Here is a 25,422-nt window from a genome sequence, read left to right as displayed (position 1 = left end):
TTCATTTCTGAGCTCCTCAGTAAAAAAAGAAACATGGAGTTATCACAGTGAGTCCAGTGCAAGGCTACAAAGATGATAAAGGGACTGGAGCATCTTTTGCTTGAGGAGTGGCTGAGGGCTGGGACTGTTCAGCCTGGAAAAGACATGGCTCAGTGAGTGGTAAATAGCTGATAGGACGAAATCAAGATGAGGGAGTCATACTCTTCTCAGCAGTGTCCAATGACAGGACAGGAGACAATGAGCACAAATGAACACACATTAAATTCCATCTGAACACAAGAAAACACTTTTTTTACTGTGAGCATTAGAAGAAGTTGCCCAGAAAAGTTTTGGTTTCTTAATTCTTGGATACTCAAAATCCAACCAAATACGGTCCTGGCCAGCCTGCTGCAAGTGACCCAGCTTGAGCAGGCTTGGACTAGATAATCTTCAAAGCTGTCTTGCAACCTGAATGATTCTGTGATTATGCCATGTGATAAAAAACATCTACTATGGGCAACATTGACATAAAATTAACTTTGACCAAGTGGTCCATTCACAATTCTAGAAACTCAAATATACCTTTCAACTTTGCTGGAAAAATTTTCTCTTCTTGCTTTAACAGAGGGTAAGGAAAGCTAAACTATTGATAAACTTCCGGAAATACAACATTTGCTGAATTTATATGCAAAACTGAAATGAAGTTCAGTGCATAATTTTTAATCTTACATTACAATCTTTAATGCAGTACCATAATGCATTAGCGACAGGTTTATTTTGAACTCCGACCAAATTTCCTGAAGGCTCTCTTGAAAACGAATACCTAAGAAAGTAGTGTCCAAGAATCATGCACTGCAACTGTGTGAAAACTGTTAGGGCAGAAAAAAAAGCACCATTCAATCTACAAAGCTCCAGTTACGAGTACAATCCCTATAAGGATTATAAATATATCAGTCCTAAAAATCTTGTCTGACACCCTGCAAAGCCTAATAAGAAACTGATCCAGTGACGCTCCCCAAAGCTAGCAGATTTCTCTGATTTTCACCTTTTGACTAGTTACTTCTCCTTTTCCTACAGGTAACAAAAATTTTCCACATACTCCCTTGATCTGAAAGGCCAAACACAACTAATTTGTAGAGTACCTGACTGGAATATTGTGTCCAGTTCTGGGCCCCTCAGTCCAAGAGGGACAGGGAACTGCTGGAGAGAGTCCAGCGCAGAGCCACAAAGATGATGAAGGGAATGGAGCATCTCCCTTATGAGGAAAGGCTGAGGGAGCTGGATCTCTTTAGCCTGGAAAAGAGGAGACTGAGGGGTGACCTAATCAATGTTTATAAATATGTAAAGGGTGAGTGTCAGGAGGATGGAGCCAGGCTCTTCTCTGTGACATCCAGTGATAGGACAAGGGGCAATGGGTTCAAGCTGGAACATAGGAGGTTCCACTTGAATATGAGAAAAAACTTCTTCACGGTGAGGGTGACAGAGCACTGGAACAGGCTGCCCAGAGAGGTTGTGGAGTCTCCTTCTCTGGAGACATTCAAAGCCCGCCTGGATGCGTTCCTGTGTGATCTGATCTAGGTGTTCCTGCTCCGGCAGGGGGATTGGACTAGATGATCTTTCGAGGTCCCTTCCAATCTCTAACATTCTGTGATTCTGTAATTATAAATTAATATTATATACTCAAGCGAAGCAGGAGTGTTCTGTTTTTCAGTTACTTCAACACTTAGCTGTAGGGGGAAGTTATCACCAGCTGACAGGCTCCAACTTCCTGAAGTGATCCAATGCCACCTGAAAAGCCTAACTACATGCATCTAAAATGAACATGTCTCAGTACCGCTGGAATATTCAGACAGACTCTTATCCCTGAGAGTCAAAGAGCAGTACCTTACCTTGAAATTGTTTTCTTTTGGTTTTCTTCTCATTATTATATTAAATGTCTCATAGACATCTTCTGCTCCATTTTGGATTGTATTGGTCATGTCTTGTTGATACTGGTTTGGATCCAGAAATACTCTGTATGTTCTGCAGTCCCCTTTAAGTCTTGGTTTGGGTTCAGGTCCTGTCCGTAACGAAACAGTAAGATCAGAATTTGAATTAGTGCTCAAAGCAGATTGTTATTCAAAAAAGTAATCCATAATTGTTCCTGAAACAAAATTTAGACAAATTCATACAATGAAACTAATTTCTGCTTGGCATTACAAACATTCTTATTTCATGTCTTCATGCCATTTTTAATAGAGTTTTTGTACCTTACCCATTTTATTCCTCAAACCAAAGTGTACTGGATTTATTTAATTAATCTATATTACATCAGATTTTACCACAGGAAACTAGTTAACCTTTCTCAGGACAGCTTACGGAATTGGTTTGTTTTTTCAAACAGGTAATGAATTCAACGAGCATCGCTTAAGAAAGAAGCAAGTTAGTGACTGCGCTGTTAATTAAAAAAAAAAAAAAAAAAAAAAAAAAGAAAAAAAAAGGGAGAAAAACCCCAGACTTTCAAACAAGTCTTGTTATATGATACCTTCTTCAATAACACGTCCTTTCTCATCCAACATGCCCTGGATTTCACAGCCTCTGACATACACCAGGCCCGTTTGCTCAACAAAAGGTCGCCGTCGGTCAAACTTGGTGCCATAAGGTTGTGTGGGACGTACAGTAATCAAAAAGCAGACATCATGTTTACGCAGACCTGATTCCAAAAAGGAACATTTATAATTTGATTGAATACTATTTTCCTTTTCAATTCCTTAATACATATACAACAGAATACATGACAATTTCTTTTAAATAAAACCTCATCTGTTTAGAGAATAATATGTTCTGTTTCAAAAGATGCCTTTAACTTACAGGGTTCAGAAACATAGGATATTGTCATCTTTTCCACTACTCTTGCACACTAATATCAGCTAGGACTTCTGATATGAAAAGGAGAAATTGACTGCTTTTTTTTTTTTTTTTCCATGACAACAAACTTATTTCAAGATTATTCTTCTCCTAAAAATCTTATGTAGGTTACCCAATCTAGATATTTTCAGTCTTATCTCAAAAGCAGTGTGCCATTAATCTCTTATTCTCATGCCTTTCTTCATAGAATCATAGAATCATAGAATGGCCTGGGTTGCAAAGGATCATAGTGATCATCTAGTTTCAACCCCCCCGCCATATGCAGGGCCACCAATCACTAAACCAGGCTGCTCAGAGCCACATCCAGCCTGGCCTTGAATGCCTCCAGGGATGGGGCATCCACGACCTCCCTGGGCAACCTGTTCCAGTGTGCCACCACCCTTTGGGTGAAAAACTTTCTCCTGATCTCTAACCTAAACCTCCCCTGTCTCAGTTTAAAACCATTCCCCCTTGTCCTATCACTATCCACCCTCGTAAACAGGCGTTCCCCCTCCTGTTTATAGGCTCCCTTCAAGTACTGGAAGGCCGCAATGAGGTCTCCCCGGAGCCTTCTCTTCTCCAAGCTAAACAAGCCTAGACTAGCCTCCACTTTTTTCTTTTTTTTTTAAATAATTTCAGTGCAGTGCTAAGAGCTGCACCAACACAGTTACTTTAGTTATCTACTTAATAGGGTAAAAGGCCACTTAACCAAGTTGCTTGTTTTCCATGCTACATTCCAGTTCACAAATCCTGATATGACTTTGTTGAGCGTTTTCCTTTTTCCCTCAGTATTAACATATTGTTGTGGAGCTACATTTGCTTTTGATTGATGATAACCAGCCTAAAGCAGTTTCATCAAGACCCTGTTATGCCAGACAATGATTCATCAATTCTCCACCTCCGCTTTGATTAAGTTACAGCATTACTGCTTTTGAAATCACAGAGGTTGTTCTAGCATTTAAAAAGCTAGGCGCACCACTATGCAGCACCTTCAGTATAGTGAAGTCTGTTGCCATCCTCCTAGCTTTCAACTTTAATAGAAATCTACATTCCCAAACCTGTATCTGCTTATCTGCTTTATCACACGCTCCAGCTTTAGCATTTGTGCTACATGACCTGTAATCACACCATGCAGCTCCAACATATTTAACAGGTTTCTCTAACAAAAGAGAAGGGAGTGACATTTACTGATAATCCAAGTGCAAGTACATGCTTCTACGCCACTTGCCAACACGGTCAACTAAAGTTCAATTCCCCAAGCAAAAGAAGTGACGCCTGTGGATACTTACAAGAAACAGCATTCAGTATAGTCAGCACTTCTTAACCACATTCAAATATACTGACAACTACTAAAATGCACTGGTTTGAATTAAATCAAAATCTGTTCTCTCCACTTGTATATGAGACAGATATCGCCCTCCCCACTACTTTTCCGATATGACATTATTAGCATGCATATTACATTTAAAATGCTAAGTTACTTTTCCACATTCCCTGTAAAGGGCAGAATTTTACAGTTACAAACTGAATCACGTTAGTTTGAAACAGTAAACATTCTGGTCCCAACAGACGTGTAAATACTTTAATGATTTCAATCTTCATTTTAGGAAAGTAGAAACTTCTTAGACTTGCAATTTGAGTAACGGACTTCTAAACAGTGTATTAAAAATGGCAAATCTGTATCTCAGATTAAAAAAAAAAAGTTCTTACAAATAAGATCACATCAAAGTGTACTTTGATGACGACCTATTCTGAGCACCTTATTTCAAAGAATGTAAGTACCTTCCCATTCATCTTTGATGTTATCTCGGACATTCAAATTAATTGTAACATCTGCTCGTACTCGCATGGGCCAGTTTTCACCAATATTGGGCTTTGCCACCTCCACCACTGTGAAAGAGACAATGGGTTGCGCCATCCTAGCCCATCCACCAAAGACCACACCTCCGTATTCCGATAACCTAAAAAAAAACCACAACAAAAAACTCTAAAGTTTTTTCAGTCATTATCTGACAACAGATTCTGTTCTTTTTTTAAACTGTGAAACAATTTACCTCACAGTCAGCTCTAAGACAAAAAGTATAAGTCTTAATTTTACATGCTACTGAAGTAGGTTCATACAATCCTGCATTTTAGAACTGAAGCACAACATGAACTGACTTATTCTTTTATTTCAAGCAACAAAGGCAACTTATGCTGGCATTATTAAAAAAAACCCAACCTCACAGAGAGAGAAAAAAAAGTGAAGATAACAACAAGCAACTACTGAGTATAAGAGATATCACACCAAACGACACCCTGAAATTTAAAGAGGATGCCAAACTCAAGAATACTCAGTAACACCTCTCACACACTAAACTTTATGGTAAAGTTTCCAGATTTTGTAATGTCAGCAAAGGCTTAGTACTTTTGGAAAACTAACTCATCCATCTTAACACAACAAAGGCTTTTTGTTAGCATCCAACATACTGTCTCTTAACATGTCTACAGGGATACATATCAACACACCCTTACAAAATCATCCCACAGGATGGCAACACCTTATGGAAGAAGTTAGTTAAAAACATAGTATCTATGTAATAATTTAAAATACATTTGTTACTATGTATTTAGTATATGCACAATATCAGTTATTAATTCTCAAATGCCCTTTGATTACAATTGAACTGACTGGTTTGCATCAGTTAATAAATATTACCATGGTTTCATCCTACTGACACTATCTTCAATATCTTGTCTGATCTCGTAGGTAGACTCTAAGCGGAAGAGATTGAAGTTCCTCAGCAGATAGTCATGAAGAGTCAGAAACTGTAGATTCAGTTTGGGAAGTGCAAGACAGCCTAAGGGGGTAAGGGTGGAAGGGAAGAGGTATTTGATAGATAAACAAAAAGATTAATTAATACATTGGTTCTATGAATTCATAAATACAGATGCACATACAACTTCCATAGTTGTTACCCTAAGAGATTCTAAGAACTACTCCTCTTATAAATAATACATCACTAAAAAGTACATATTTTTCTCTCTCCTTCACCCAGATTTTAAAGTTTTCTCTAAATGACTCTGCATAAGATTACAGGAATTTTAATCTTGCTGGTAGTAATACAGTGAACTATTTAAAGACCGAATCCTTCCCTGTATTCAGACTACAAAAAAAAAAAAAATTATAAAAATCAAATGCAGGGCAAAGTAATCATACCTTGGGAATTCAACAAGTAAGCCAGCACTAAACAATGATGAAAAAGGCTCACTAACTAATTAAAAAGCATTATCCAACAGTTCCTCAATTCCAATTGTTTGCATTTATTAGAAGCCACAAAAACCATTAATGTAGAAAAAAGTTTTAAGCCAAGAAATCAAATTTTAATACACGACTTTGCTCAAAAGTTTCTCTTACTGATTATAATTTTTTTTCAATGAGAATGAAAAACATGGGAATTAGATCTAACTAAGCAAGGACTAGTAAAGCTCCCAGACAGGTCCTAAAACTTACATAGCTTTAGGGTAGTCTTAGACGCAAAATTTCCGTAATAAAAATCCTTATATGATACTCATTTAACATAACTGCACTAATATTCCAGTTTGACATCTCCGTTTAAGACCTGTGAAGGCATCAGGCTTTTGTAACTTGCAATATTATCCTTGAAACCTTTCACTGGTATATGTAATGCATACTGGCTTTTACATGCACTGAGATACAACAGCAGTGAACAAAGGCGATAGAACACAGTAACTTCTATTCTGGAAAGCCTCATGGTGATAAAATACTTTAACACATTTCCCAACACCAAGTAACAAACCCTGTCCTGTAAAGCTAGTTACATGCACAAAGGGAAGGGCCTGAAGCAACACCTATTTAAGGCTGCACAGCATTTATCAGAGAGATATTCTTCTTCCCTCATTTTTTAAAAGAAAATAGAAACAAACTCCTATCTTTCTTGGGCTAAATTACTCTTATTTAAGTTTTAGACCAAAAGAATGTAGCTACTTTTAAGAACACAAAAAACCCCAAGACCAGAAAACTAAAACTGTCTTGTTTGCAGTATGTGCTAGAGAATACAGGGAGATTAAAAGAGAAAGTGCAAACTGAAACTATGAGAAGCAAAATAGAAAAATACTTTTAACAGTCTGAAGGCAACCGAAATGCTTCACAACAGTGCCACCAATACACAAGTAATAGCAAAAGAGTTCACCATAGGAGGAGGAAATACTTCCACTAGCAACCACTGTTACTTGCCAAAATTACATTTCACCATTAAGAAAATTTCTTTAATGATTAAAAATGACTAAAAATTCCCAAAACCACACAGAAACAGGTGTAATGAGCTGTTTTCCCCCTCCAGCAAATAACACACATAAGTGTGATTAATATATTTGGCTAATAAAACACAAAATACACCTACAGTGCATACACAAGTTAAGGCCTGAAAAGTCAGCCATCTAAAACAATCTGAAGGACAATAAAGCCACCTTGACTTTTAAGAACCTGAATGTTCCAGACCATTACAACAATCTACATGTTGCTCACTGAAATAAAAAAATAAAATATATTAATTTCCTAGAAATTACAGCAATCACCTTGCTTGAAGTTTTTTTGTAGGTTTTTTTACATTGTTTTGGGAGGGTTTTTTCGTGTGTTTTTTGTTGCTTTGTTGAGTTTTTTTAAAGGATAAACTCCATCACGCAACCTGTTATTCAGAAGAAACTAAATCATCTTTCAACTACTTGCATCATACTGAACGTTAAGTACTTTATCTCTTCTTGGGCAGATCTCTAGACAGCATTCATATCATATTTGTTTGGAAAAAGATCTTTTGTTGCCTACATCCCTGCCTTACTTAAAGTGGTCAAATTAAAATTTTCAGCATGAGATTTTAAAATCACATCAGTTTTTAAAGTATTTAGACAAACATACATGTGTGCACTGCAAAGCTTAAAATTACATAATACCTTTTTTGCAATATCTGCAGTTTGTTTCTTTGATCATGAGCACATCCAGCAAGAACACTACATGCTGAATTTAGAGTGCATACGCTACCTTTCAGTGACTATGTGTACACTTCTACCTTGAAATCAAAGAGTAAGATAATTAATGTCCTCTCACCACCACCCTTGTCTCTTTAAAAAGGCTTTCTTCAAAATACTTAGGAGCAAAGCACAGACAACAGCTTTCCTGCTGCATGTTTACAACCTGTTTCACCTTACAGTAACTACCTGTGCCACACCTGGTGATATAGCACATCTGTTACTCAGATTAGAAGCAAAACAAGTCTTTGTGTAAACATAGGCCTTTGGATTTCACTTTAAACCCACTATAAATTTGCTAACAATTTAATCTCAGTGTTCCTGATTCACCACTCAAAAGAAGCTGACCTTACTCTAAGACACCGTAAGATACCAGTACTCTACTGAAACACAGACATCAAAACTACTTTTTTTTATTTTGCAGCATTTACTGTCCTCTTCAGCATTTACTGAGCTACTAATCATACCTTCTCCAGAATAATATTCAGTTGGTACAATATTTTCATCCCAAATAATCTTCTCTGTGGGATAAAGAGGCATCTGGTTGAGTTGCTGAATTTGAGATATTCGTCGCTCATGACGGGAAACCTAAAGAAAGCATGCCTTTTAAACCTCCATAAGTCACAAAGGGACAATAAAGCTATCTTTGAAACATATACTTTAATCCATAAGGCTCCTGGTGGTCACTTGCCATTTTGTGTCTTTTAATAAGTTTTGGTTTGCTTTCTTAAGTTAATATCACTAAATGCATACAGTGACATAAAAAAATGAGCAAACACATGGTCCAACTATTGGTCATAGTACTATGAGTCAAACAATCATTCGGCTCCTCAGCTGACCAAAAATGACACAACAGAACTGAAAATATTCAGTCAAGGCCTAGAAGAGAATCAACTTCAAATGAAATTTGTTTTGTTTACCATGAAAGATATGGTCAATAGCAGGTTGTTTTTAAAGGGGAAAAACAGGTTGCTAAATAAGGAGCAACAACTCTTCCAGAAGAACTCAAAACTGCTGCTGAGAATCTGTTTATTGACCTTTACAATTACACCAAGCACACACATACTAGTTTCTCAGGGAAACTACATTTACAAATAAATGTTTTCAAATACTCAACTTACATGGTTTTAAACCTCACCTTAGTACGCAGTTCACTGCTGGAACCCCGCTGTGGTTCACAGGTGGTTCAGCAAAAGGTTCTAAAGAGCTACTTTACTACAGCGTAGCTGATAGATTTAGCTATACCTTGAGTTTGCAATGAACAAATACAGGCAGTATGAAGGGTGCTTTTACCAGCAGCTCCAGCAGAAACTCCTTGTCGTAGCCCGAGTCCTCCCCCTCCGGCAGCGGCGGCAGCAGGCACAGGTACGACGCCACCTGGTGGAGAACGTTGGCGCTGCAGGGCGGGAGGAGAAAGGGAGGAAACTGTCACTGACTGACACCGGACACGCGGCACGTACCCCAGCGGCGTTCTTCTTAAAAACACAATGTCCAACTATGAATGTCGCCAGAGACCAGCAATTACAGATCAGTATTTTAAGTGAAGTTCGAGATAATTAAAGTATCTATTTTTGGAAGTGTTACAAAGCGCTGTAGAGCACTTCCGTGGGTGAGCGTGCTCAGCCGCAGCTGGAAGCTGCACCACTCAACCCCAACAAAGAGCGAGGTGTGAATATTTCTTATTGTTTCAGGACATGTATCTGCAAACAGAACCAAACAGCCGCGCACCCATTGCCTTCGTCAAAATGCAGGCTGTTATCCTTTCGATCACAGCATTTACAATACAGTACAGTTAATACAGCTGTATACTTTCATGACCTCTGTTGTAGTTTTTTGTACAGAACAGAGTAAAAAAAGCTGAATTAAAAAAGTTAGAGGTTAACTACTTAAGTTCATTACTGCTATAATTACTTTAAGCAGCTAGCTATCTTCCAGAAAATTAGTACTTTCTCACATTCACTAGAAAAAAAGGAAAATAAAGATATTCTTTTTATACTGGAATTCTAGTACTTCGCTAGAAGCCCTCCCTGTCTCCCTGCTGCCACAGATCTAAAGGCACCCTGGCAAGTCAGAAAGACGTGAGAAGGCACACTGGAAGTCAGAAAGAAAAAGGCTAGAAATTTGTTAAACTATAACACACTGAGAACAAGCAATTTCAATTTCATGTTTAATTTCATTTTGATAACTTACCTAAGGGGTCCAAACAACTTCACCAGAGAATCACGAGTATCTACTGCAGCGACATTTGAGAGTGCAAAGTCATATAACTCTGGGAAATGTGCAAATGCTGCTCTCTACAAAAGACCAAGGCCCAAAAATTGAATTTAAGCATATTAATGAAAGAATTTAATAGCAAACTAAATATTTATAGAGAAGCATAGCCTCTTCTGATTCATAACACATAGCACTCTGTAGACACTACCAGGATACAAATAAAAAGCAGGTGAAATTTTCATTTTTCTTAGTACCACCTATTTGTTATTCCTGTGCTTCTGACACGTGTCTTTTTTATACACCCTCCTATCAGCATTTGCTCTGTTATTAAAATAAAACATAAAGGGGCATACATGTGGCCTTGCAAATGACTACGAAAATGAAGGAACAAATTCAATTTAACCATGCTACCTTCAATTTTGCTGTTAAAACTGACAGGAAAAATTCTGAAAAGCATAACTATCTTCATATGACTACAAGTAATGTGGATTTTTATTTTGTCTCTTATGTACAAAGGACCACTACTGCTACCATAAGTGTGTACTGATCTTGAACGGTGCCACCGACTGCATAATCCTATATTCCTACAGCACTTAATTTTCTGTTCTGAATAGATTTACTGGGAGCAGTTCACCTCAACGCGACAACACAAAATCAAAAGCAGTGGTGTTTTGCTAGAGCATATTATGTAGTCATAGTCACATACACAACACTAAAGCATCAGTGTCTTCAATATGGTATAGAAAGTTGAGTTAAAATTATTCCTTTAACTCAACAGGAAAAATAAGGGGTTTGTGAAATAACTTAATGCCTTATTCTAGATGAAAATTAGGCTAAAACAGCAAAATCAAATCCTCTCCCTCCCATAAGGACTTCAACATCTGCCTACCTGTAAAGAAGTAATTCTGTCATAGTGAATCGTTGTCATCTCATTCTCTGTCAAAGCATTTCCAGTCTGATCATTGATTTCAAAGCCAGTGTAGAATTTAAGCATATCTAAAAGCTGAGACATCATGCATATAAATTAGTGGATTAACAATAAGACACCCTACCACAAACAAAAACACAATTTAAAAGGACAAATCTGGGCACCATGCACAAACAAGAGCTCCTCAAACTTCTTGAAGAAATGGACCAAGGAGTGGTATCTAAATTTTATACTTGGTTGATGCACAGAATAATTTTGCTGGTATATCATCTACAAATCATAGAAATTACAGCACAGACCACAACAAATGTGGTTTCTTTTACACAATAGGACTTGAAACTGAAAGTAGTTGCACTAAGGTGCGCTAGCCAGAGGTTTACTGAACCCAACTTATGTCTTGCTGCTACTGAAATGGAGAGGTCGGGCTCCCTCCTGTCCTCTCTGATGCCAACTCTGGAATTCATCCTATCTTCCAATTAGATTATTAAACTCAGAAGAAGAAAATTTATTCAGATATGCTGCTGGCTTTGTGTTCCATCAATACTGACCCTCAGAGATACTGAACAAACTCTAGAGATTGGGGACAACAAGCAGCAGGAAAAGCAGCCGAAATGCAGGAAAGGGGAGAGATCTTCAGACCCTGCCATAAAAACCAATACACTGTCTATGACTGGATAAACTGAAGGACAGCAGTGAAAAACAGCTGCACTGTAGAACTGCCTGAGATCGAAATGAAGCACAGAACAATACACCGGTGACAAATTCTCCTATATGTGGGGTAAAGCATGGCAGAAGCTGCACTATTTTCTAGGCAGTACTTTTAAGAACTGTTCAAAAACAGAGCCAGAAATGTAAGAGCAGTCACACACACAGGTAAAGGCAGGAAAGAACTACTGTCTGAAGCATTTAAATAAACATATAGTTTGCATCCATCAGAAACACTCATAAAAACCTGCCTCAACAACAAATATAAAACAAAACAATTGCAGTACTCAAAGCTGCATCGTAATGAAAAAGTAATTTTCAACAACTTTGTATCTCACCTGGCAGAAGAGATGACCCTCCTTCTCTCTTTTAGCAAGACTGGACAGGTAACAGTGAACAACAAGATGGGAGTCATCTAACACTGTATTAAACCAGCGCCGTGTGGGAAGCAAAGCCTGTAGTAAACAACCTGACATTAGTACAATCAGTTCTCCAAAATGTAAGAAATACTGGTTTCTCATCATTTTCCATTTCAAGAAGGCATATCAAGATAGATCGCTGCACAGTTATTTCCATAACTAATATAATAAAGCAGCATTTATGCATGCCAAGGCACTGGTTTTACGCAGGTGGACTGCTACAAACAGAGACATTTATAGGACGGGGAGCACAGCACAAACATGTCATTAGTGAGATTGCATCCTGCCAGTAATAAAAGTAAATTAAATAAAGAAATTGTTCTACTAATAAGTGTCTACATAATGACTGTGTGCTACAAAAGATATGTCAAACTGCTGCAACATTGTTTTAAATGTTTGTTTTCTATACTCATTTCTTTAATTTTAAACTTGTCTTTCTCAAGGCTGCAAACTGTGTTTCTTCTAAATACAGTATGGTATCTTCTATTGTCTGTAAGATACTCAGATCCAAGAATTTCTCAAATCTTAATTAAAAACCTATAAAAGCTTTTTGTAAACAAAACAGATCATTTATTCTCACTGTAAATAGCTTAAGCTGCTATATGTAGCAACTGTTCAACAGCACACAGTAATACACCTCAACAATTCAAGAGAAAAGTGAGCTGTTCTCAATGGAATCTACAGAATGAATTTAGAAAGCCAAAAAGCATCAAACATGGTGTTTAGAACTAAGACGAAGAAAACAGAAGAACCTGTAGGAGAAAAATGTTAATTGTCCTGCACAATAATTACAAAAAACAAACTCAGAAAAACTTAAGGATTTTGCATGGAGTCATTCTTTTCAAATTACCAAATCACCAAGTTTCGATAGCAGTCTATATACTGTAATATAAAACACATACTCTGAAGCAGGCCTCAACACAGGTAGAAAGAGCCCATCATCACAGAATCATAGAATCATTAAGGTTGGAAAAGACCTCAAGGATCAAGTCCAGCTGTCAACCCAATACCACCTAACTCACTAAACCATGTCCCTAAGCAATGTATCTAATCAGTACATGCTGCAGAAGCAAAAGGACTTGGATTTACAGCAAATTTCTCATTTGCTTGTTCCAGTAATTTAAACCGGCTTCATAAACTAACTGAAGTCTAACCTCCCTGTAATACATAGCAAGAACCAACATGAGACGTACTGCCTCTAAGCATTTTGGCTTTCAGACAGACTTAAGTTTAACTTAAAATACATATTTTCTCTTATGAGAGCACATTATATCCCTAAGACAACATGCTCTAATTTCAAGAATTCCTTCTATTGCAACTACAAGCACAGGCTACTTAATTGATTTAGGAGAGGACAGCCTGTGTGAGCTTAAGATCAAGCCATTTTAAAGTTCCCTGTGCTTACTGTATTAGAAAACTGTCTTTATTTCATAATGTCTTCTAAATCTGAAGCTATTTTAAATAAATTGCTACTCACGTGAGAAATTTTAGTCTTTTAATTCTCATACTGTGAAGCTTAAAATTGTCCCACCTTCTAAGTGGACTTGCTGGAAAATTTCACAAAACTTTGCTTGGCCCCCTATTATTCTGTAACAAACCCAGATCATCAAAACTGTTACTTCTAAATAATAAATTTTAGTCAAATAGAAACAGTTTGCACTTCAGAACTACTGACACTTTCTGGAACTATACCCTACAACACAAAAGATACTTTAAGTGACCTATTAATGCATTGGGAAGAACACTCCTGGGTTATTCGTCGCAAATTAAGGCATCACACATTTTCATCAATTGCCAGAATTATTACCACTACTCCAATTAACAAAGTCTTCTTCACTTAGCAATTTAAGATCCTATCTTTCTCCAATAGTTCACCTGGTTTACAAACATTACTAGTCAGTTCCCAATGTGGGTGCACTGATACAACCTTCTATCTAGAGATGGAAAACCACTATTAAGCAACCATATTTACAACTGTGACATAACCACCTGGAATAAGGCTGTAATAATTACTTTATGTGTTTAAAACCTAGAAAAGTCCACCTGAAAACAGGCTGAAACAATGTAATAACCTACCTCAAGATCTAGCATGAGTTCAATGAATCTCTCACAATAATGAACTTTGTCCATAGAAATAGGACCTAGATAGAAAAAAAACGGGTTTTTTTTGCAATTGATCCAGACCACAATATATTTGTATTTGAGCTATTCTTTAAAAATGTAATAAATGCTAATAATATACCAGTATTAGCTTTTAACAAGATTTTAAAAAGTTAACTAGCACATTCTTCTCTTTTTTTTGAAACAACCCTTTCATTGCAAACCAGAAAATTTTTTGGATATAAGAAAGGAATGGAACCAGAGTTTCAGGAGTTATTTTATCCACTCTGAAAAAAAACACCAATGTGATGTACAAAAATGCACACTTCCACAGTATACCAATGCCCCACCAAGTTTCTTAAGACCTTTGAACACGGGTACTCAAAAATACCTATTTAAAAGCTGTGTGTAAAAAGCCTTGACATTATTTAAAGGTACACAGTGGTGACTACAAAGGAGCCTTTAGGATCACGTCAAAACGCAACATTAAGTCTGCTTTAATGAATATCTATTTCCTAAAGCCTCCAAAGAACCATTAATGTAAATCTCCTAAAACAGGTCTTGCATAACTGGGGAAACACCAAGGATCAGTATCCTTTCTCAAGAAGTCACAATACACAGAATTTCCCTTTACAAGTTAGTTAAGAGCCGAAGTTTGCTAAGAATTCAAGAGCAAAAGCAAAACTCAGGAAAGTGATTTCACCCAAATTGTGCTAAACTTATAATATATACAAATATATACACTTATATATGTTATACTACACATAATAAGCCTTTTTTGTCAAAAGGCTAACACCTTCCTGTACAAACACTTTTCCTTTCTAAATCAGGGAAGCATTGAATTTTCCTTGTCACAATGACTCATAAATCAAGAGTCCTCAAATCTTACAGAATTTCACTTCACTTAGGCTTTCGTTCTTACTGTAAATCAACAGTACTGACAGAACAGAGCTTTATGATATGCATTTATGCCACCTGTTTAACAAGGCATCTAAGCACATACGAAATGCTTTATGCTGTAAGAAGGCTGTAAGCACACAATGAAGAATATCAGTACCCAGAAATATTTTTTTTAAGTCCATACTGAACAGCAGAATAGGTTTAAAGTAGCTCTCTGCTATTTCATTTTTAAAGCATACACAGATTTGAATACTAACTTTGTCATGAAATCCAAGCAGACAGGCATGGATTTCACTAAAAACCCATCCAGATAAGGTGTCCAACCTCAGGTTGGTATCCTAAAGAATCATTGCTTCAGCAAGAGAAAAGAGTTTAAGGCAGATCAGCAGAAAACAAGCTAACATAAGAACCACAGTTACCTGAGAGAGGTATTGATTTTAGCACAGAAATGAATTTCTGAATGAGCTGTGAAAGAAATCTTCTCTCTCGATATGCTCTAAAACCAAACATAAGACAAAAACATTAATACTCCTTAAATGCAGAGTAGAAGTACATCGTATCTTTCGCTAACACAAAGGTAGCTGCTTTAAAATTTATATAATGGTAGCAGATTGCTTTGAAATGCACCTAAACTGTTTAGAAGAGAACTTTTCTCTCTGCACTCAGGCTGACAGATTATCAGAGTCTACATTTTTAGGCACAGAACTGATTAACAACCCACATTTCTACTGAGTCAGAGAACTATGTCACCACCTACACCCTACCACACTGCAACACAAAAGTATTGGAACATTTAACTTTGGTGAGATACACACAGATTTATTCAAATACTTGCATAAGGTATTTGCTTAAGAGCTAAACATTTGCTAAAGGTCATGAAAAAAACCGAGTAAGTACATGAATATTCTCTTGGCTTTCACCTTATCGCTATAAGATTTGGTATCACAAATTCACTCACCAAATAAATTATTAACTTCCATAACAGTATTTTGCATAAAGACTCCTGGAAAGCAAAACAGTTCCCAGGAGACCACATATGATCAATCCTTATCTACCATCTCCAGTTTTTTTAAAAAACACATTTTTTTATTGAAACAATTTTATTTTAGCTGAAACACAATGAATGCACTAGGGGCTTTGGATTTGACAGGAAAAAAGGTTCCGGTAATGTACCGCATTCTTGTTTCCTCATCCATTTTCTCATCATTTTTCTTAATTAGATTCCAGAATTTTCTTAGTTTTGGTGTCTTTTTCAGCTCTTGTTCCAGTCGTTTCTGAAATGTTAAAATGTTATGCAGTCACTAATAAACCTTGTTTTCACAAGAGAAAAATACAATCCAATCTTCTTATTAAAACACACATAAAGTGAAATAAACATCTGCCTCAGGCTAATCTCAGTAAGTACCAGTGTAACACAAGAATGTAATAATGCTACAGAGAGTCTTGCCACGGCCAGATGTCAGCTCCATTCCCCAGTCCTTGTGATCCCATGGCCTTGTCTACAAATTATGGCTTGAAGAAGCTATAGGTAACTAAACTTAGTTTTATGAAAAATTACATAATTAACTAATAATTACCATTACATGGAAATTTGCAACAAACAAGACAGACAATTTTACCAAGCACCCAAAAATATAATTCCATAGCAATGCAGGCAGCTTTAAATATTAGACTTCCATAAAACTATTCCATAAGAATTCACTTTAAAGGACTTGGGTAATGCCTAGAAGACTGCTTTGCCAGTTTACAGTGTTATGCTTACAGGTTGTAGAGCCATCCACATTGGTAAGGAAATGAGCTGCTGCACCTGACCTCTGATCAAATCCACCTCCTGTTAGAAAGTTACAGACAGAAAACATTTTTTTTAAATTTTTATGTTTTCTGATGTGCCTATCTTACAAAATATGTCAACATACATCACCATTTAACAAAAACATATGTTGTTGTATTAAATTCCACAATTTCCTAACAGGAAACTGCACAATAGCCCTATGCAGTAACACTTAAAACCGTCAATGACTTCTGCATTTTAGGTTCTTTTCATGGATTCTGCCACTTCTTTATACTTCAGCACAGGCCCCATCCATGTCAAGTATTTTTAGCACAGAAGCTGATGAAAACTGATGTTCCTTCTTCAGTCATTTCTCGTTCTTAAACTGAATTTTCTTATTGTGGTTTCTCTATTTGTTTTCACTCTATTCTTTCTCTCCTGAAGCCCTTCATTTACGAAGTTTCTCCCACTTCATCTACACTCTTCCCATTATCTCAAGTAACTAATTTTCTCTGTAAGTCATGTAACTTCAACTGTTGTTTCAAATGTTCTCTCTCCAACTCTGCCTGTGATCTGGATCCACAAAGTTTTCTTTCTTTCCTAAACTACCAAAAAACTTCCATTAACATCTTAAATATGTCTTCAATGGACAAATACTCCATTTTCAGCATTCTGAAACTCCACACTTCAGTGCTCCTTACTGTGACTACCCTGTTCTGCATTTTACAAAGATGTGCAGCTTCTAACAGCAGGATGCTTTTACAAGCACCTCTTAACTGGCTTACTTATCATGTTATAGGAGAAACATGCTCTGCAAGCAGGATTCCATACAGTCACTATCAAACCCTCCTTTAAAATGAAGATCTATTGTATCATGGCCACTATAGAAAAATACTACCTCAATAAACCATACGCATAAGGTTCAGGATGATTACTGGCTCCCATAATCATTCCTAAATCCAAAATGAAATAATACACTAAATTCTTTTGTCTGTGAGACATGATTTTGTTCTTCACTTGTGCAGACTCTTATTTTGACTGATACATCCTGTGTGCAATTTAAGTAAAGAAAAAGCCCAGTAGCAAGAGAGGTAACAGGATTGTTTCATGTAACAGATAATTGTAAATTATTCTCCACACTTGCTACTTAGGACCTACAACTGTGTTCTTACTATAGATTGAGAACACAATTTGGTCCAATTCTTTCTTAAAATTAACTCAAGAGAAGTGCAGATAGAAATATTATCTCTAACTGGTTTCAGAAGTGAATAAATTACTGTCTTTCTCAACAGTTAAAGGAAATAATTTTGTGCAATTTCCCAGGTAAACTAAAAAGAGCACAGTGATAAGTAAGCCACTTTAAAGTGTAAAGCACCTTTTCAAATATAAATACATTTTTTTTAAACACCATTTTAAATACAAGTCTGAATATATGCCTTTAAACTGCAGTAAATGCCAATCCTCCACTTCTGAGTGTCTCTTATGACCTTGTGTGAGAGAAAAGGAAACATGATGAGACAGATAAAGCAAGAGTCAAAAAGAGGGCTAAAAACTCTCCGGTACCATCTTCTTCCTTAAGTGGTTCATTTGAAGCAGAAATTGCTAAAACAAAACTGCTATTAACACAGAACAGCATAAACACACTGGAAGTAACAGTTACTTTTAACATACCAAACTATTGAAGCAGTGATCAAGGAAAAGCAGCAGGACTGTTTGTTCATGCAGAGAGTATTCACTGTCATTTTCAACCAGTGATGCTTCCAGTATGCATTTGAAAAAGAAGGGAAAGTGTTCTGGCTTTTTTTTGAATGTCTAGGAATAGAAGAGGAAGATGGTTCTGAGTCAGGTGGATACAAATCATTTCAATCTTCATTCACACAGCATAGCTTAACTTCTCTAAATCCATTTAAAACTATAAAAGGAAGGATTAGTTTTTCATTTATTCTGACCAGGCAGCACAAACAAAACAGACTTATGATATCCTACCGATCAGGGATCCTCCCACTATGCAAATGCTCATAGTGGGACTAACACATTCTGTGTAGTCTAACACAGACGATGCATAAGACAAACTGAATAAGAAACACAAGTGTTGTTGATTGCGTTGTGGGAATGTTCAACTGGTGATCACACAGAATTACTGTAAAATGACACAGGTGAGAAGAGAATTGGTAGATTTTGGCCAAAGCTATGGTAGCTGTTTAGTGATCTGCAAAAAGTGAGCATGTAAAAACCACCAGAGATTAACTACAATTGTGGAATTGCCATTCGGCTACCTCCTATCCTATTATTGGGATAGGACGGTTTCTTTACAAGGGCAGCCGTGTACCAAATACCAAATCTAACTAAGCCACTTGGAAAGTAACACGGACCTGTCACTTTGCATCTAGTACATATGCCAGAACAACAAAAAAAAGACACACATCATACGAGCAAGTTATTAATCCTTTGTGCTTTGCCAGAACTGAAGTAATGGCACTACCATTGGAGTAAGCGTGCTTCTGAAATAATGCTTGCATAGAATTTCTAACTAGGATCATGTTGTTGAGATGCCCTGTGAGAACTGGACTATTTGTAGAAACACTAAATCATTTCTAAACCTATCATTACTAAAAAAAGAACCCAGAGAAGCAGAAGAAGAGATTGTCTTAGTACAAAATTTAATGCAAGAACGCTACAAAACCATATTCACAGGTTTTCAGCAAGACTATTGGATAATACGTTAGACTTCCAGTGGTGCCTTCTTATACCCACAGATATAAAAATCCTTTTTCCTGTCAATATCAAAGCAAGAGCTTCTCTGCAAATGCCTGACTTTTGTCATGTCCCAAAAAAGCAAATACTGATGATGATGTAAAGGCATCACACAGCAGAACAAAGGACTCACACACCCAGAATGAATCACGTGATTTTTCATCTGTCCATCGCTTTCTCCGAAAAGAACATACACTTTGAAAAAACACCACAGGAGACATTCTAGCTGAGGTGCTCCTTACTTTTAACGTTACAAGCTTTGCTACCTCTGTCAGTATAAGTGAGCACACCACAAAAGCTGCAACTTGCAGATCAAAGTCAATTCTAGCTGTAATTGAAATTGGTTACCTCCCACGCAGGGACATTCTCTCTGAACTTCTCATTCACCATACAGCAGATTGACATTAAATATGCCTTACTGGACACCTCTGGAGAATAATTCACCCATAGGTAATTTTCAAGGTACTGGCTGTGAAGAGACAAAGAATATTTAATTAGTTGCTGCCACCCACATAATCTGTCACTTATTTAAAAGAGCAGTTATCCACAGGGTTTTTTTCCTCCTCCTTGTGAGCAGTTCCTGAAGTTACCTCTCATCTAGGTCACTGCAGCAAAACTTGTTAGACTCAGTAACTGCTACAAGAGGCAGATGAGTTTCTTATCAGGAACACACATTCACCAGAGGGTTTTCAAGTGTAACAAGTAGCCACAGCTTAATAAAAAGTCATAACGTGAATTCATGTTGATCTTCCAAAAGGAGGACAAAAAAGAAAAAACTTTGTTTGTCTAAAGAATGTCATATGCAGCATTTCCTAGCATAAGATGCAAAGGAGAAATACCATATTGTATACGGTGTTTGTATTATTAAATACCCTTTCTTGTAAAAAAATAGGAATAATCTAGAGAGATTTTATGCTTCCAATCACATAAAGGCAATAAAAATATTACATTACTGTGCCACTAAAATAAAGCATTGAATATTAGGAAAGTGATGAAGTGTTTTCAAGAAGATGAAAAAAAATTACTAGACACTGGAAAATAGCAGCTTCCCAGCAATGAGCATTTCTTCATCATTAATATGGCACATTTCTCATAGAAGAAACTCTTAAAATTAAGTCTTAGAGATGAGAAGCTATTCGGACAAACAACTGTCTCCCTTCTTTAACTTCCTCTTGAAGCCACACAGGATAGCTACTCCTGAAGAGGCAATCCCTAAATCCATCATATTCAACAGTGCATTTGCACCTTGTGCCACTATAACAACTGCCACCAGAAAGTGGAAAGTCTTGTTTCTTCCTAAACAAGCTGCTCACCCGTTCCTTCCTCTCAATGCCTGCTCTGACATTCCTTTGGCCCCTCATGAGCCAGCTCAGTTTTACCTATTTACTTTTTTCCACGGCTTACTCTTCTCAAGTCTTACAGTAAGGTACTTCAATAGCTTCAGTTAAGACAAGTACCAGAGACGGTGGTGAAAACTGGCAGTGAGAACTTGTATGTAGCCAGGAGCAAACGGCTCAGTAATGGCCAGACACAGACTTCCACTTTCTGGGAGCTCAGCCAGAATGCATAGCTCCAGATGGAGCTGGGATAACTTCATAGGCATACACAAGGTGAAATACATACTGCTTCCAAAGGGCCTGGATCTGTCAATGGGAGGGGGAAAAAACCCCACAGAATCCACAGAACTCCATACTTCATTTCACCCAGGAAGTACAATAAACTTCAATATGATTTAATAAAAATATTATTATGCCCCCAAGTGAGGGTAAACACACGTGAGCAAGAATGAAGGACAGGCAAATCTCATGTGTGTGAACACAGGAGAGTTTGACAGACTGATAGGGGAGTGGGGGGGGGAAGAAAACAGAGAAAATGACTTACAGGACAAATGGCAGTAGATGGGGCTATAGTCCAGAAAGCACTAAAGTTACATTACAGGCTGCTAACATGAAGAATGTTCATAGATATGATAAAAACCTCTAACTCCATGGTATTGCTTGCATATAAATTCCAGAAGTCATGCTACCAGCATGCCATTTGTTAGTGTCAAACTCCAAACTGTAGCTTACATTTTGTCTTCTGCCTTTTCTAATAAAGAAGCATGAAATAGAGGGAAGTTTGTTCTACTTTTCTAGCTAGCTACTTACATATTTCAGCCTTTCCAAACAAAGATTCTTTTCAAGTGAAGGAAACATTAGTGATCCTGCTGCAGCACAATTCATTTTTACCCTCCCAGTAAGACTTAATCCAAAAACTTCCTCTCACTTCAGTGAGTTCTGATTTTAGGCTTAAAGACATTCCAAATTACAGACCCAAGTTTTTCACCTAATTCACTCACAGACTCTTCTTCAGTGCTTCACTTACTCTACAAACTCAGAATCATAAAACAAGATACTCTGATATGTTACTTATGCATATGAAACTATCTCCTCCTTAAATTAAGCTCTCCTCACTTAGTTTTCCTAGGTATACAATTCAAGGCTTTAGTAAGTAGTACAAAATGAGCATACTACTTTCAAACCGACTTACTGCCCTGCATTTGCTTCTCATTTTTACGGGCTCCTACAAAAAAAACAACTTAAAATTTCACTCTAACTACCTTACCTGAATTCAAGAAGCATTATCTTTCTAATAGCAAACCTAAAAAGGAAAAAGTAATCAATTAACACCAGAAAGAAAGCCTCCCATACACATCTTAGCTGCACGGAAAATGGCTATATGTTCCCTCATTCAGTTATACAGCAAAACCTGTAGAAACATCTATGAATTGTTTCCGCCCCCCTCATTTCCACACCAGAGCAACCACCTCGATGCAGAAGCCACTGCTGTAACGCCGTGGAAGCTAAAGTGCATGCATGTTCATTAAGCAATCAAATTCCCATAAAAGAAAAATTCTACATTTTTTAAATGTGAAGACATTGGTAACAAAAGCCTTGAAGACATAAATTGCTAGAAGCTGAGAGTGCCTTCTGGAAAACTACAACAATATATTTAATCAGTTCATAATGGTATCTCTTCTTAGCGACTGGAAATGGGAGCTGGCTCTGACCCTGTATGGGAATTCTTAGATTACTTTTATAAAGGAACCATAAGAAGAATTCTCTCCAGAGCTCAAACTTCCCCTGAAAAGTTCCAAGCAGCTACAGTTACAACTTCTTTCTGTACACACAGCTGCAGCATGCAGTTTATCTTCAATTCTTTGTCTCCCCCATCTAACATTACAATTCATTGAAATGAGACTTGCCCTTCATAAACCTGGTACCAATACTTAGGGAATGAGCAAAACCTAGAGGCAGTACACTCCTCAACTGATTTTTTTTCTTTACATAACCTTGGTGACAAAAGAAGGGGCCAGCCATCTAAAAACAAAACCACAAGAGACTACCAGATCAGGGAACCAAACAATATTATGTCCCACCATCATATTTAAGGATTACGAGCTCATGAGCTTTCTTTTTTGACACATTCAGACTTTGAAATACCATACATTATGTCCCACCATCATATTTAAGGATTATGAGCTCATGAGCTTTCTTTTTTGCCACATTCAGACTTTGAAATACCATATTGATTAAATGATCCAAATGCACCTAAGTAATTTTCATCTGCTTTCAACACATTAACACATTTTAAAATACTCTATGAAACACTGGAAACCACTGCAATACAGATGATGCTTGTCTATAAGCAAGAGTGACTTGTGTACTTACTTTGACCTGACAATTTCTTTTGTATATACATCTTCAATAACCTATGGGAAAAAAATATTTTTTTAAAAATGGTTAAGAATTTTATATACTTCATAAAGCCATTAAAATGCATTAAGATATCATGCACTCAAAGTTACCCTGAATTAGTTACTCTCTGCTTACTGCTATTTGATCAGAAATATCATAACAATTACATCTCAGCTCTGAAGAGTCCAAAAGCTTCATAGACATACACTCTCACAAAGAAAGTGAATGAACTTAGGGAAAAGAATACAATGACAGAGAATAGATAGGACCTTCATTCAAGTTATTCTGCGGGAATAACATACATGTCACTGAAATTTTTATATACATCCTGGATTCGGCTGGGATAAAGTTAAACCATGACAATACACAACTCAACCAAATATGCAAACCTTTTTATTGTTAATCTTTGGCTTGCTGGTGAATTTAAAGAACAGTATTCAAGAGTCAAGTCTGCATCAACTCAGTCATCTGTTGTCACCATTTTTTTTAACTGACGTTTAACTAAATCCAGACACTTTTACCTAGTTCTTCCAACAGCAGTGAAAGAATCTGCACTATCTGTTGCAACAGGCACACTTTGATAACACGAGACAGAGATACAACTCAGCTGCAAATGAACATCCTAGTTCTGACAATCACAGACAACTACTATGCTAAATACTACAAAGAGTGAGTAAATCGAGGCTGAAAGGGAGATTTATCCAAATACTCACAAGGGAAAGAAGCCTAACATTTCAGAATGCCACTCTACAGAAAACCAACACTGAACCAAACATACCAGGCCAAATTTTAAACATTCAAAACACACATACCCACCAGAACAGCACTGAAGTTGTCTGATCAAAACTCTCTGAAGAAGCTTTCAAAAACTATGCAGTTCAGTAATACCTCCATTTTTCATCCTTCTTTAACTTCTAAGAGTATCCCCTCCTTAAACACCTTTTAACCTCAAAGGAGATGGTCAAAAATCTCTTATTCTCAGAAGTTCTTGGACAAAATAAGCTGAACTAATAGCATACAAAAGAACTGCACTGCTATAGCATGCCTTCATAACAGCACCTACAAATACGTAACAACCAACGTGTAATTAGTGTGTTAAGCCACTGTTGACTTTCCAAGCAGTCCCCTATACTCTTATATAAAATAACCGCCATTGGAGGTTGGCACATCTGAAAAAGGTTGATTCTCATTCTTTCACACTCCAACACAATTCCAGTAGAAGCATTTACCTTTGAATCAAAAGACAATTTTTTCTTCACATGTGGAGCCCAGTATTTATTTGCTAACTGCACGAGGGAAAAACAAAAAAGAAGTTAAATATATACATTTTCATTTGTAGTGATACAATACATATCCCATCCCCAAACTTTATTCCACTAGTATCTTAGTTAATTTCAGCTTATGGTAACTACAGGTAACAAAATTATGTTTTCCAACAACAATGCTTTTCAGCCATTTAAAGTTTTACGCCTAAACTTTCTCCAAGAGAGCTGTGATTCTCATAAAAATTTCAGCTGCACAGATCACTATACAGCAAACAATTTTTTTTGTTAAGTTACTTCTAGGGAAAAAACATACCATGATCTCCCAGGGACTGCAAACCCCAGACTGCAAATGATTGTGCTCCCACTCAGGAACCTCACAAAGAACTAGAGGCTTTGTGTAAAGATCGAACATCTTAAGGCTGTTTGCTGTAGCCATCACTGCACCAACACTCCTGAGCTATGGTGGCAAGAGCTTCCTAATCAATTTTACTCGCACTTCTTTATGCTGCAGAAGAGGAAGGAAGGCAGCATTTCCAGCACAAAAAATGAACGCTTGTATAAAACCACCTGAAACGTTCAGCTACAGGAAACTGTCAGGAACTTGTCGGGTACTGTAACAAACCCCATCCACGCTGCAGTGCTGCTCTTGTAAATTTCCCTAGTCTGGGACGCTGGGGGCACACACCCTCCGCACGCAGCACAGCCGCCACCTCTCTGCACCCGCGTCACGGGGAGCCCT

General features: G+C 37.1%; 1 protein-coding gene across 1 annotated transcript in view; it reads right to left on the bottom strand.

The window, feature by feature from the left end:
• AQR (aquarius intron-binding spliceosomal factor) overlaps nucleotides 1-25,119 on the bottom strand; it is a 58,253-nt gene extending 33,134 nt beyond the window's left edge. The window contains 19 exon segments of the mRNA XM_010072642.1: nucleotides 1,869-2,038; nucleotides 2,504-2,671; nucleotides 4,648-4,826; nucleotides 5,564-5,705; nucleotides 8,358-8,478; nucleotides 9,184-9,286; nucleotides 10,081-10,184; nucleotides 10,994-11,107; nucleotides 12,076-12,192; nucleotides 14,233-14,297; nucleotides 15,576-15,652; nucleotides 16,330-16,430; nucleotides 16,919-16,987; nucleotides 18,599-18,739; nucleotides 20,030-20,150; nucleotides 22,286-22,321; nucleotides 23,392-23,432; nucleotides 24,648-24,704; nucleotides 24,997-25,119. Of these exon segments, the coding sequence (XP_010070944.1) occupies nucleotides 1,869-2,038; nucleotides 2,504-2,671; nucleotides 4,648-4,826; nucleotides 5,564-5,705; nucleotides 8,358-8,478; nucleotides 9,184-9,286; nucleotides 10,081-10,184; nucleotides 10,994-11,107; nucleotides 12,076-12,192; nucleotides 14,233-14,297; nucleotides 15,576-15,652; nucleotides 16,330-16,430; nucleotides 16,919-16,987; nucleotides 18,599-18,739; nucleotides 20,030-20,150; nucleotides 22,286-22,321; nucleotides 23,392-23,432; nucleotides 24,648-24,704; nucleotides 24,997-25,119 (2,049 nt within the window).
• Between the last annotated feature and the right edge of the window lie 303 nt (nucleotides 25,120-25,422).

Source organism: Pterocles gutturalis, unplaced genomic scaffold (genome assembly GCF_000699245.1).
Source record: "Pterocles gutturalis isolate BGI_N339 unplaced genomic scaffold, ASM69924v1 scaffold21707, whole genome shotgun sequence".
Taxonomy (NCBI): domain Eukaryota; kingdom Metazoa; phylum Chordata; class Aves; order Pterocliformes; family Pteroclidae; genus Pterocles; species Pterocles gutturalis.
The sequence above is the reverse complement of the archived record's forward strand: the minus strand, read 5'-3'. Positions and strand labels throughout refer to the sequence as shown.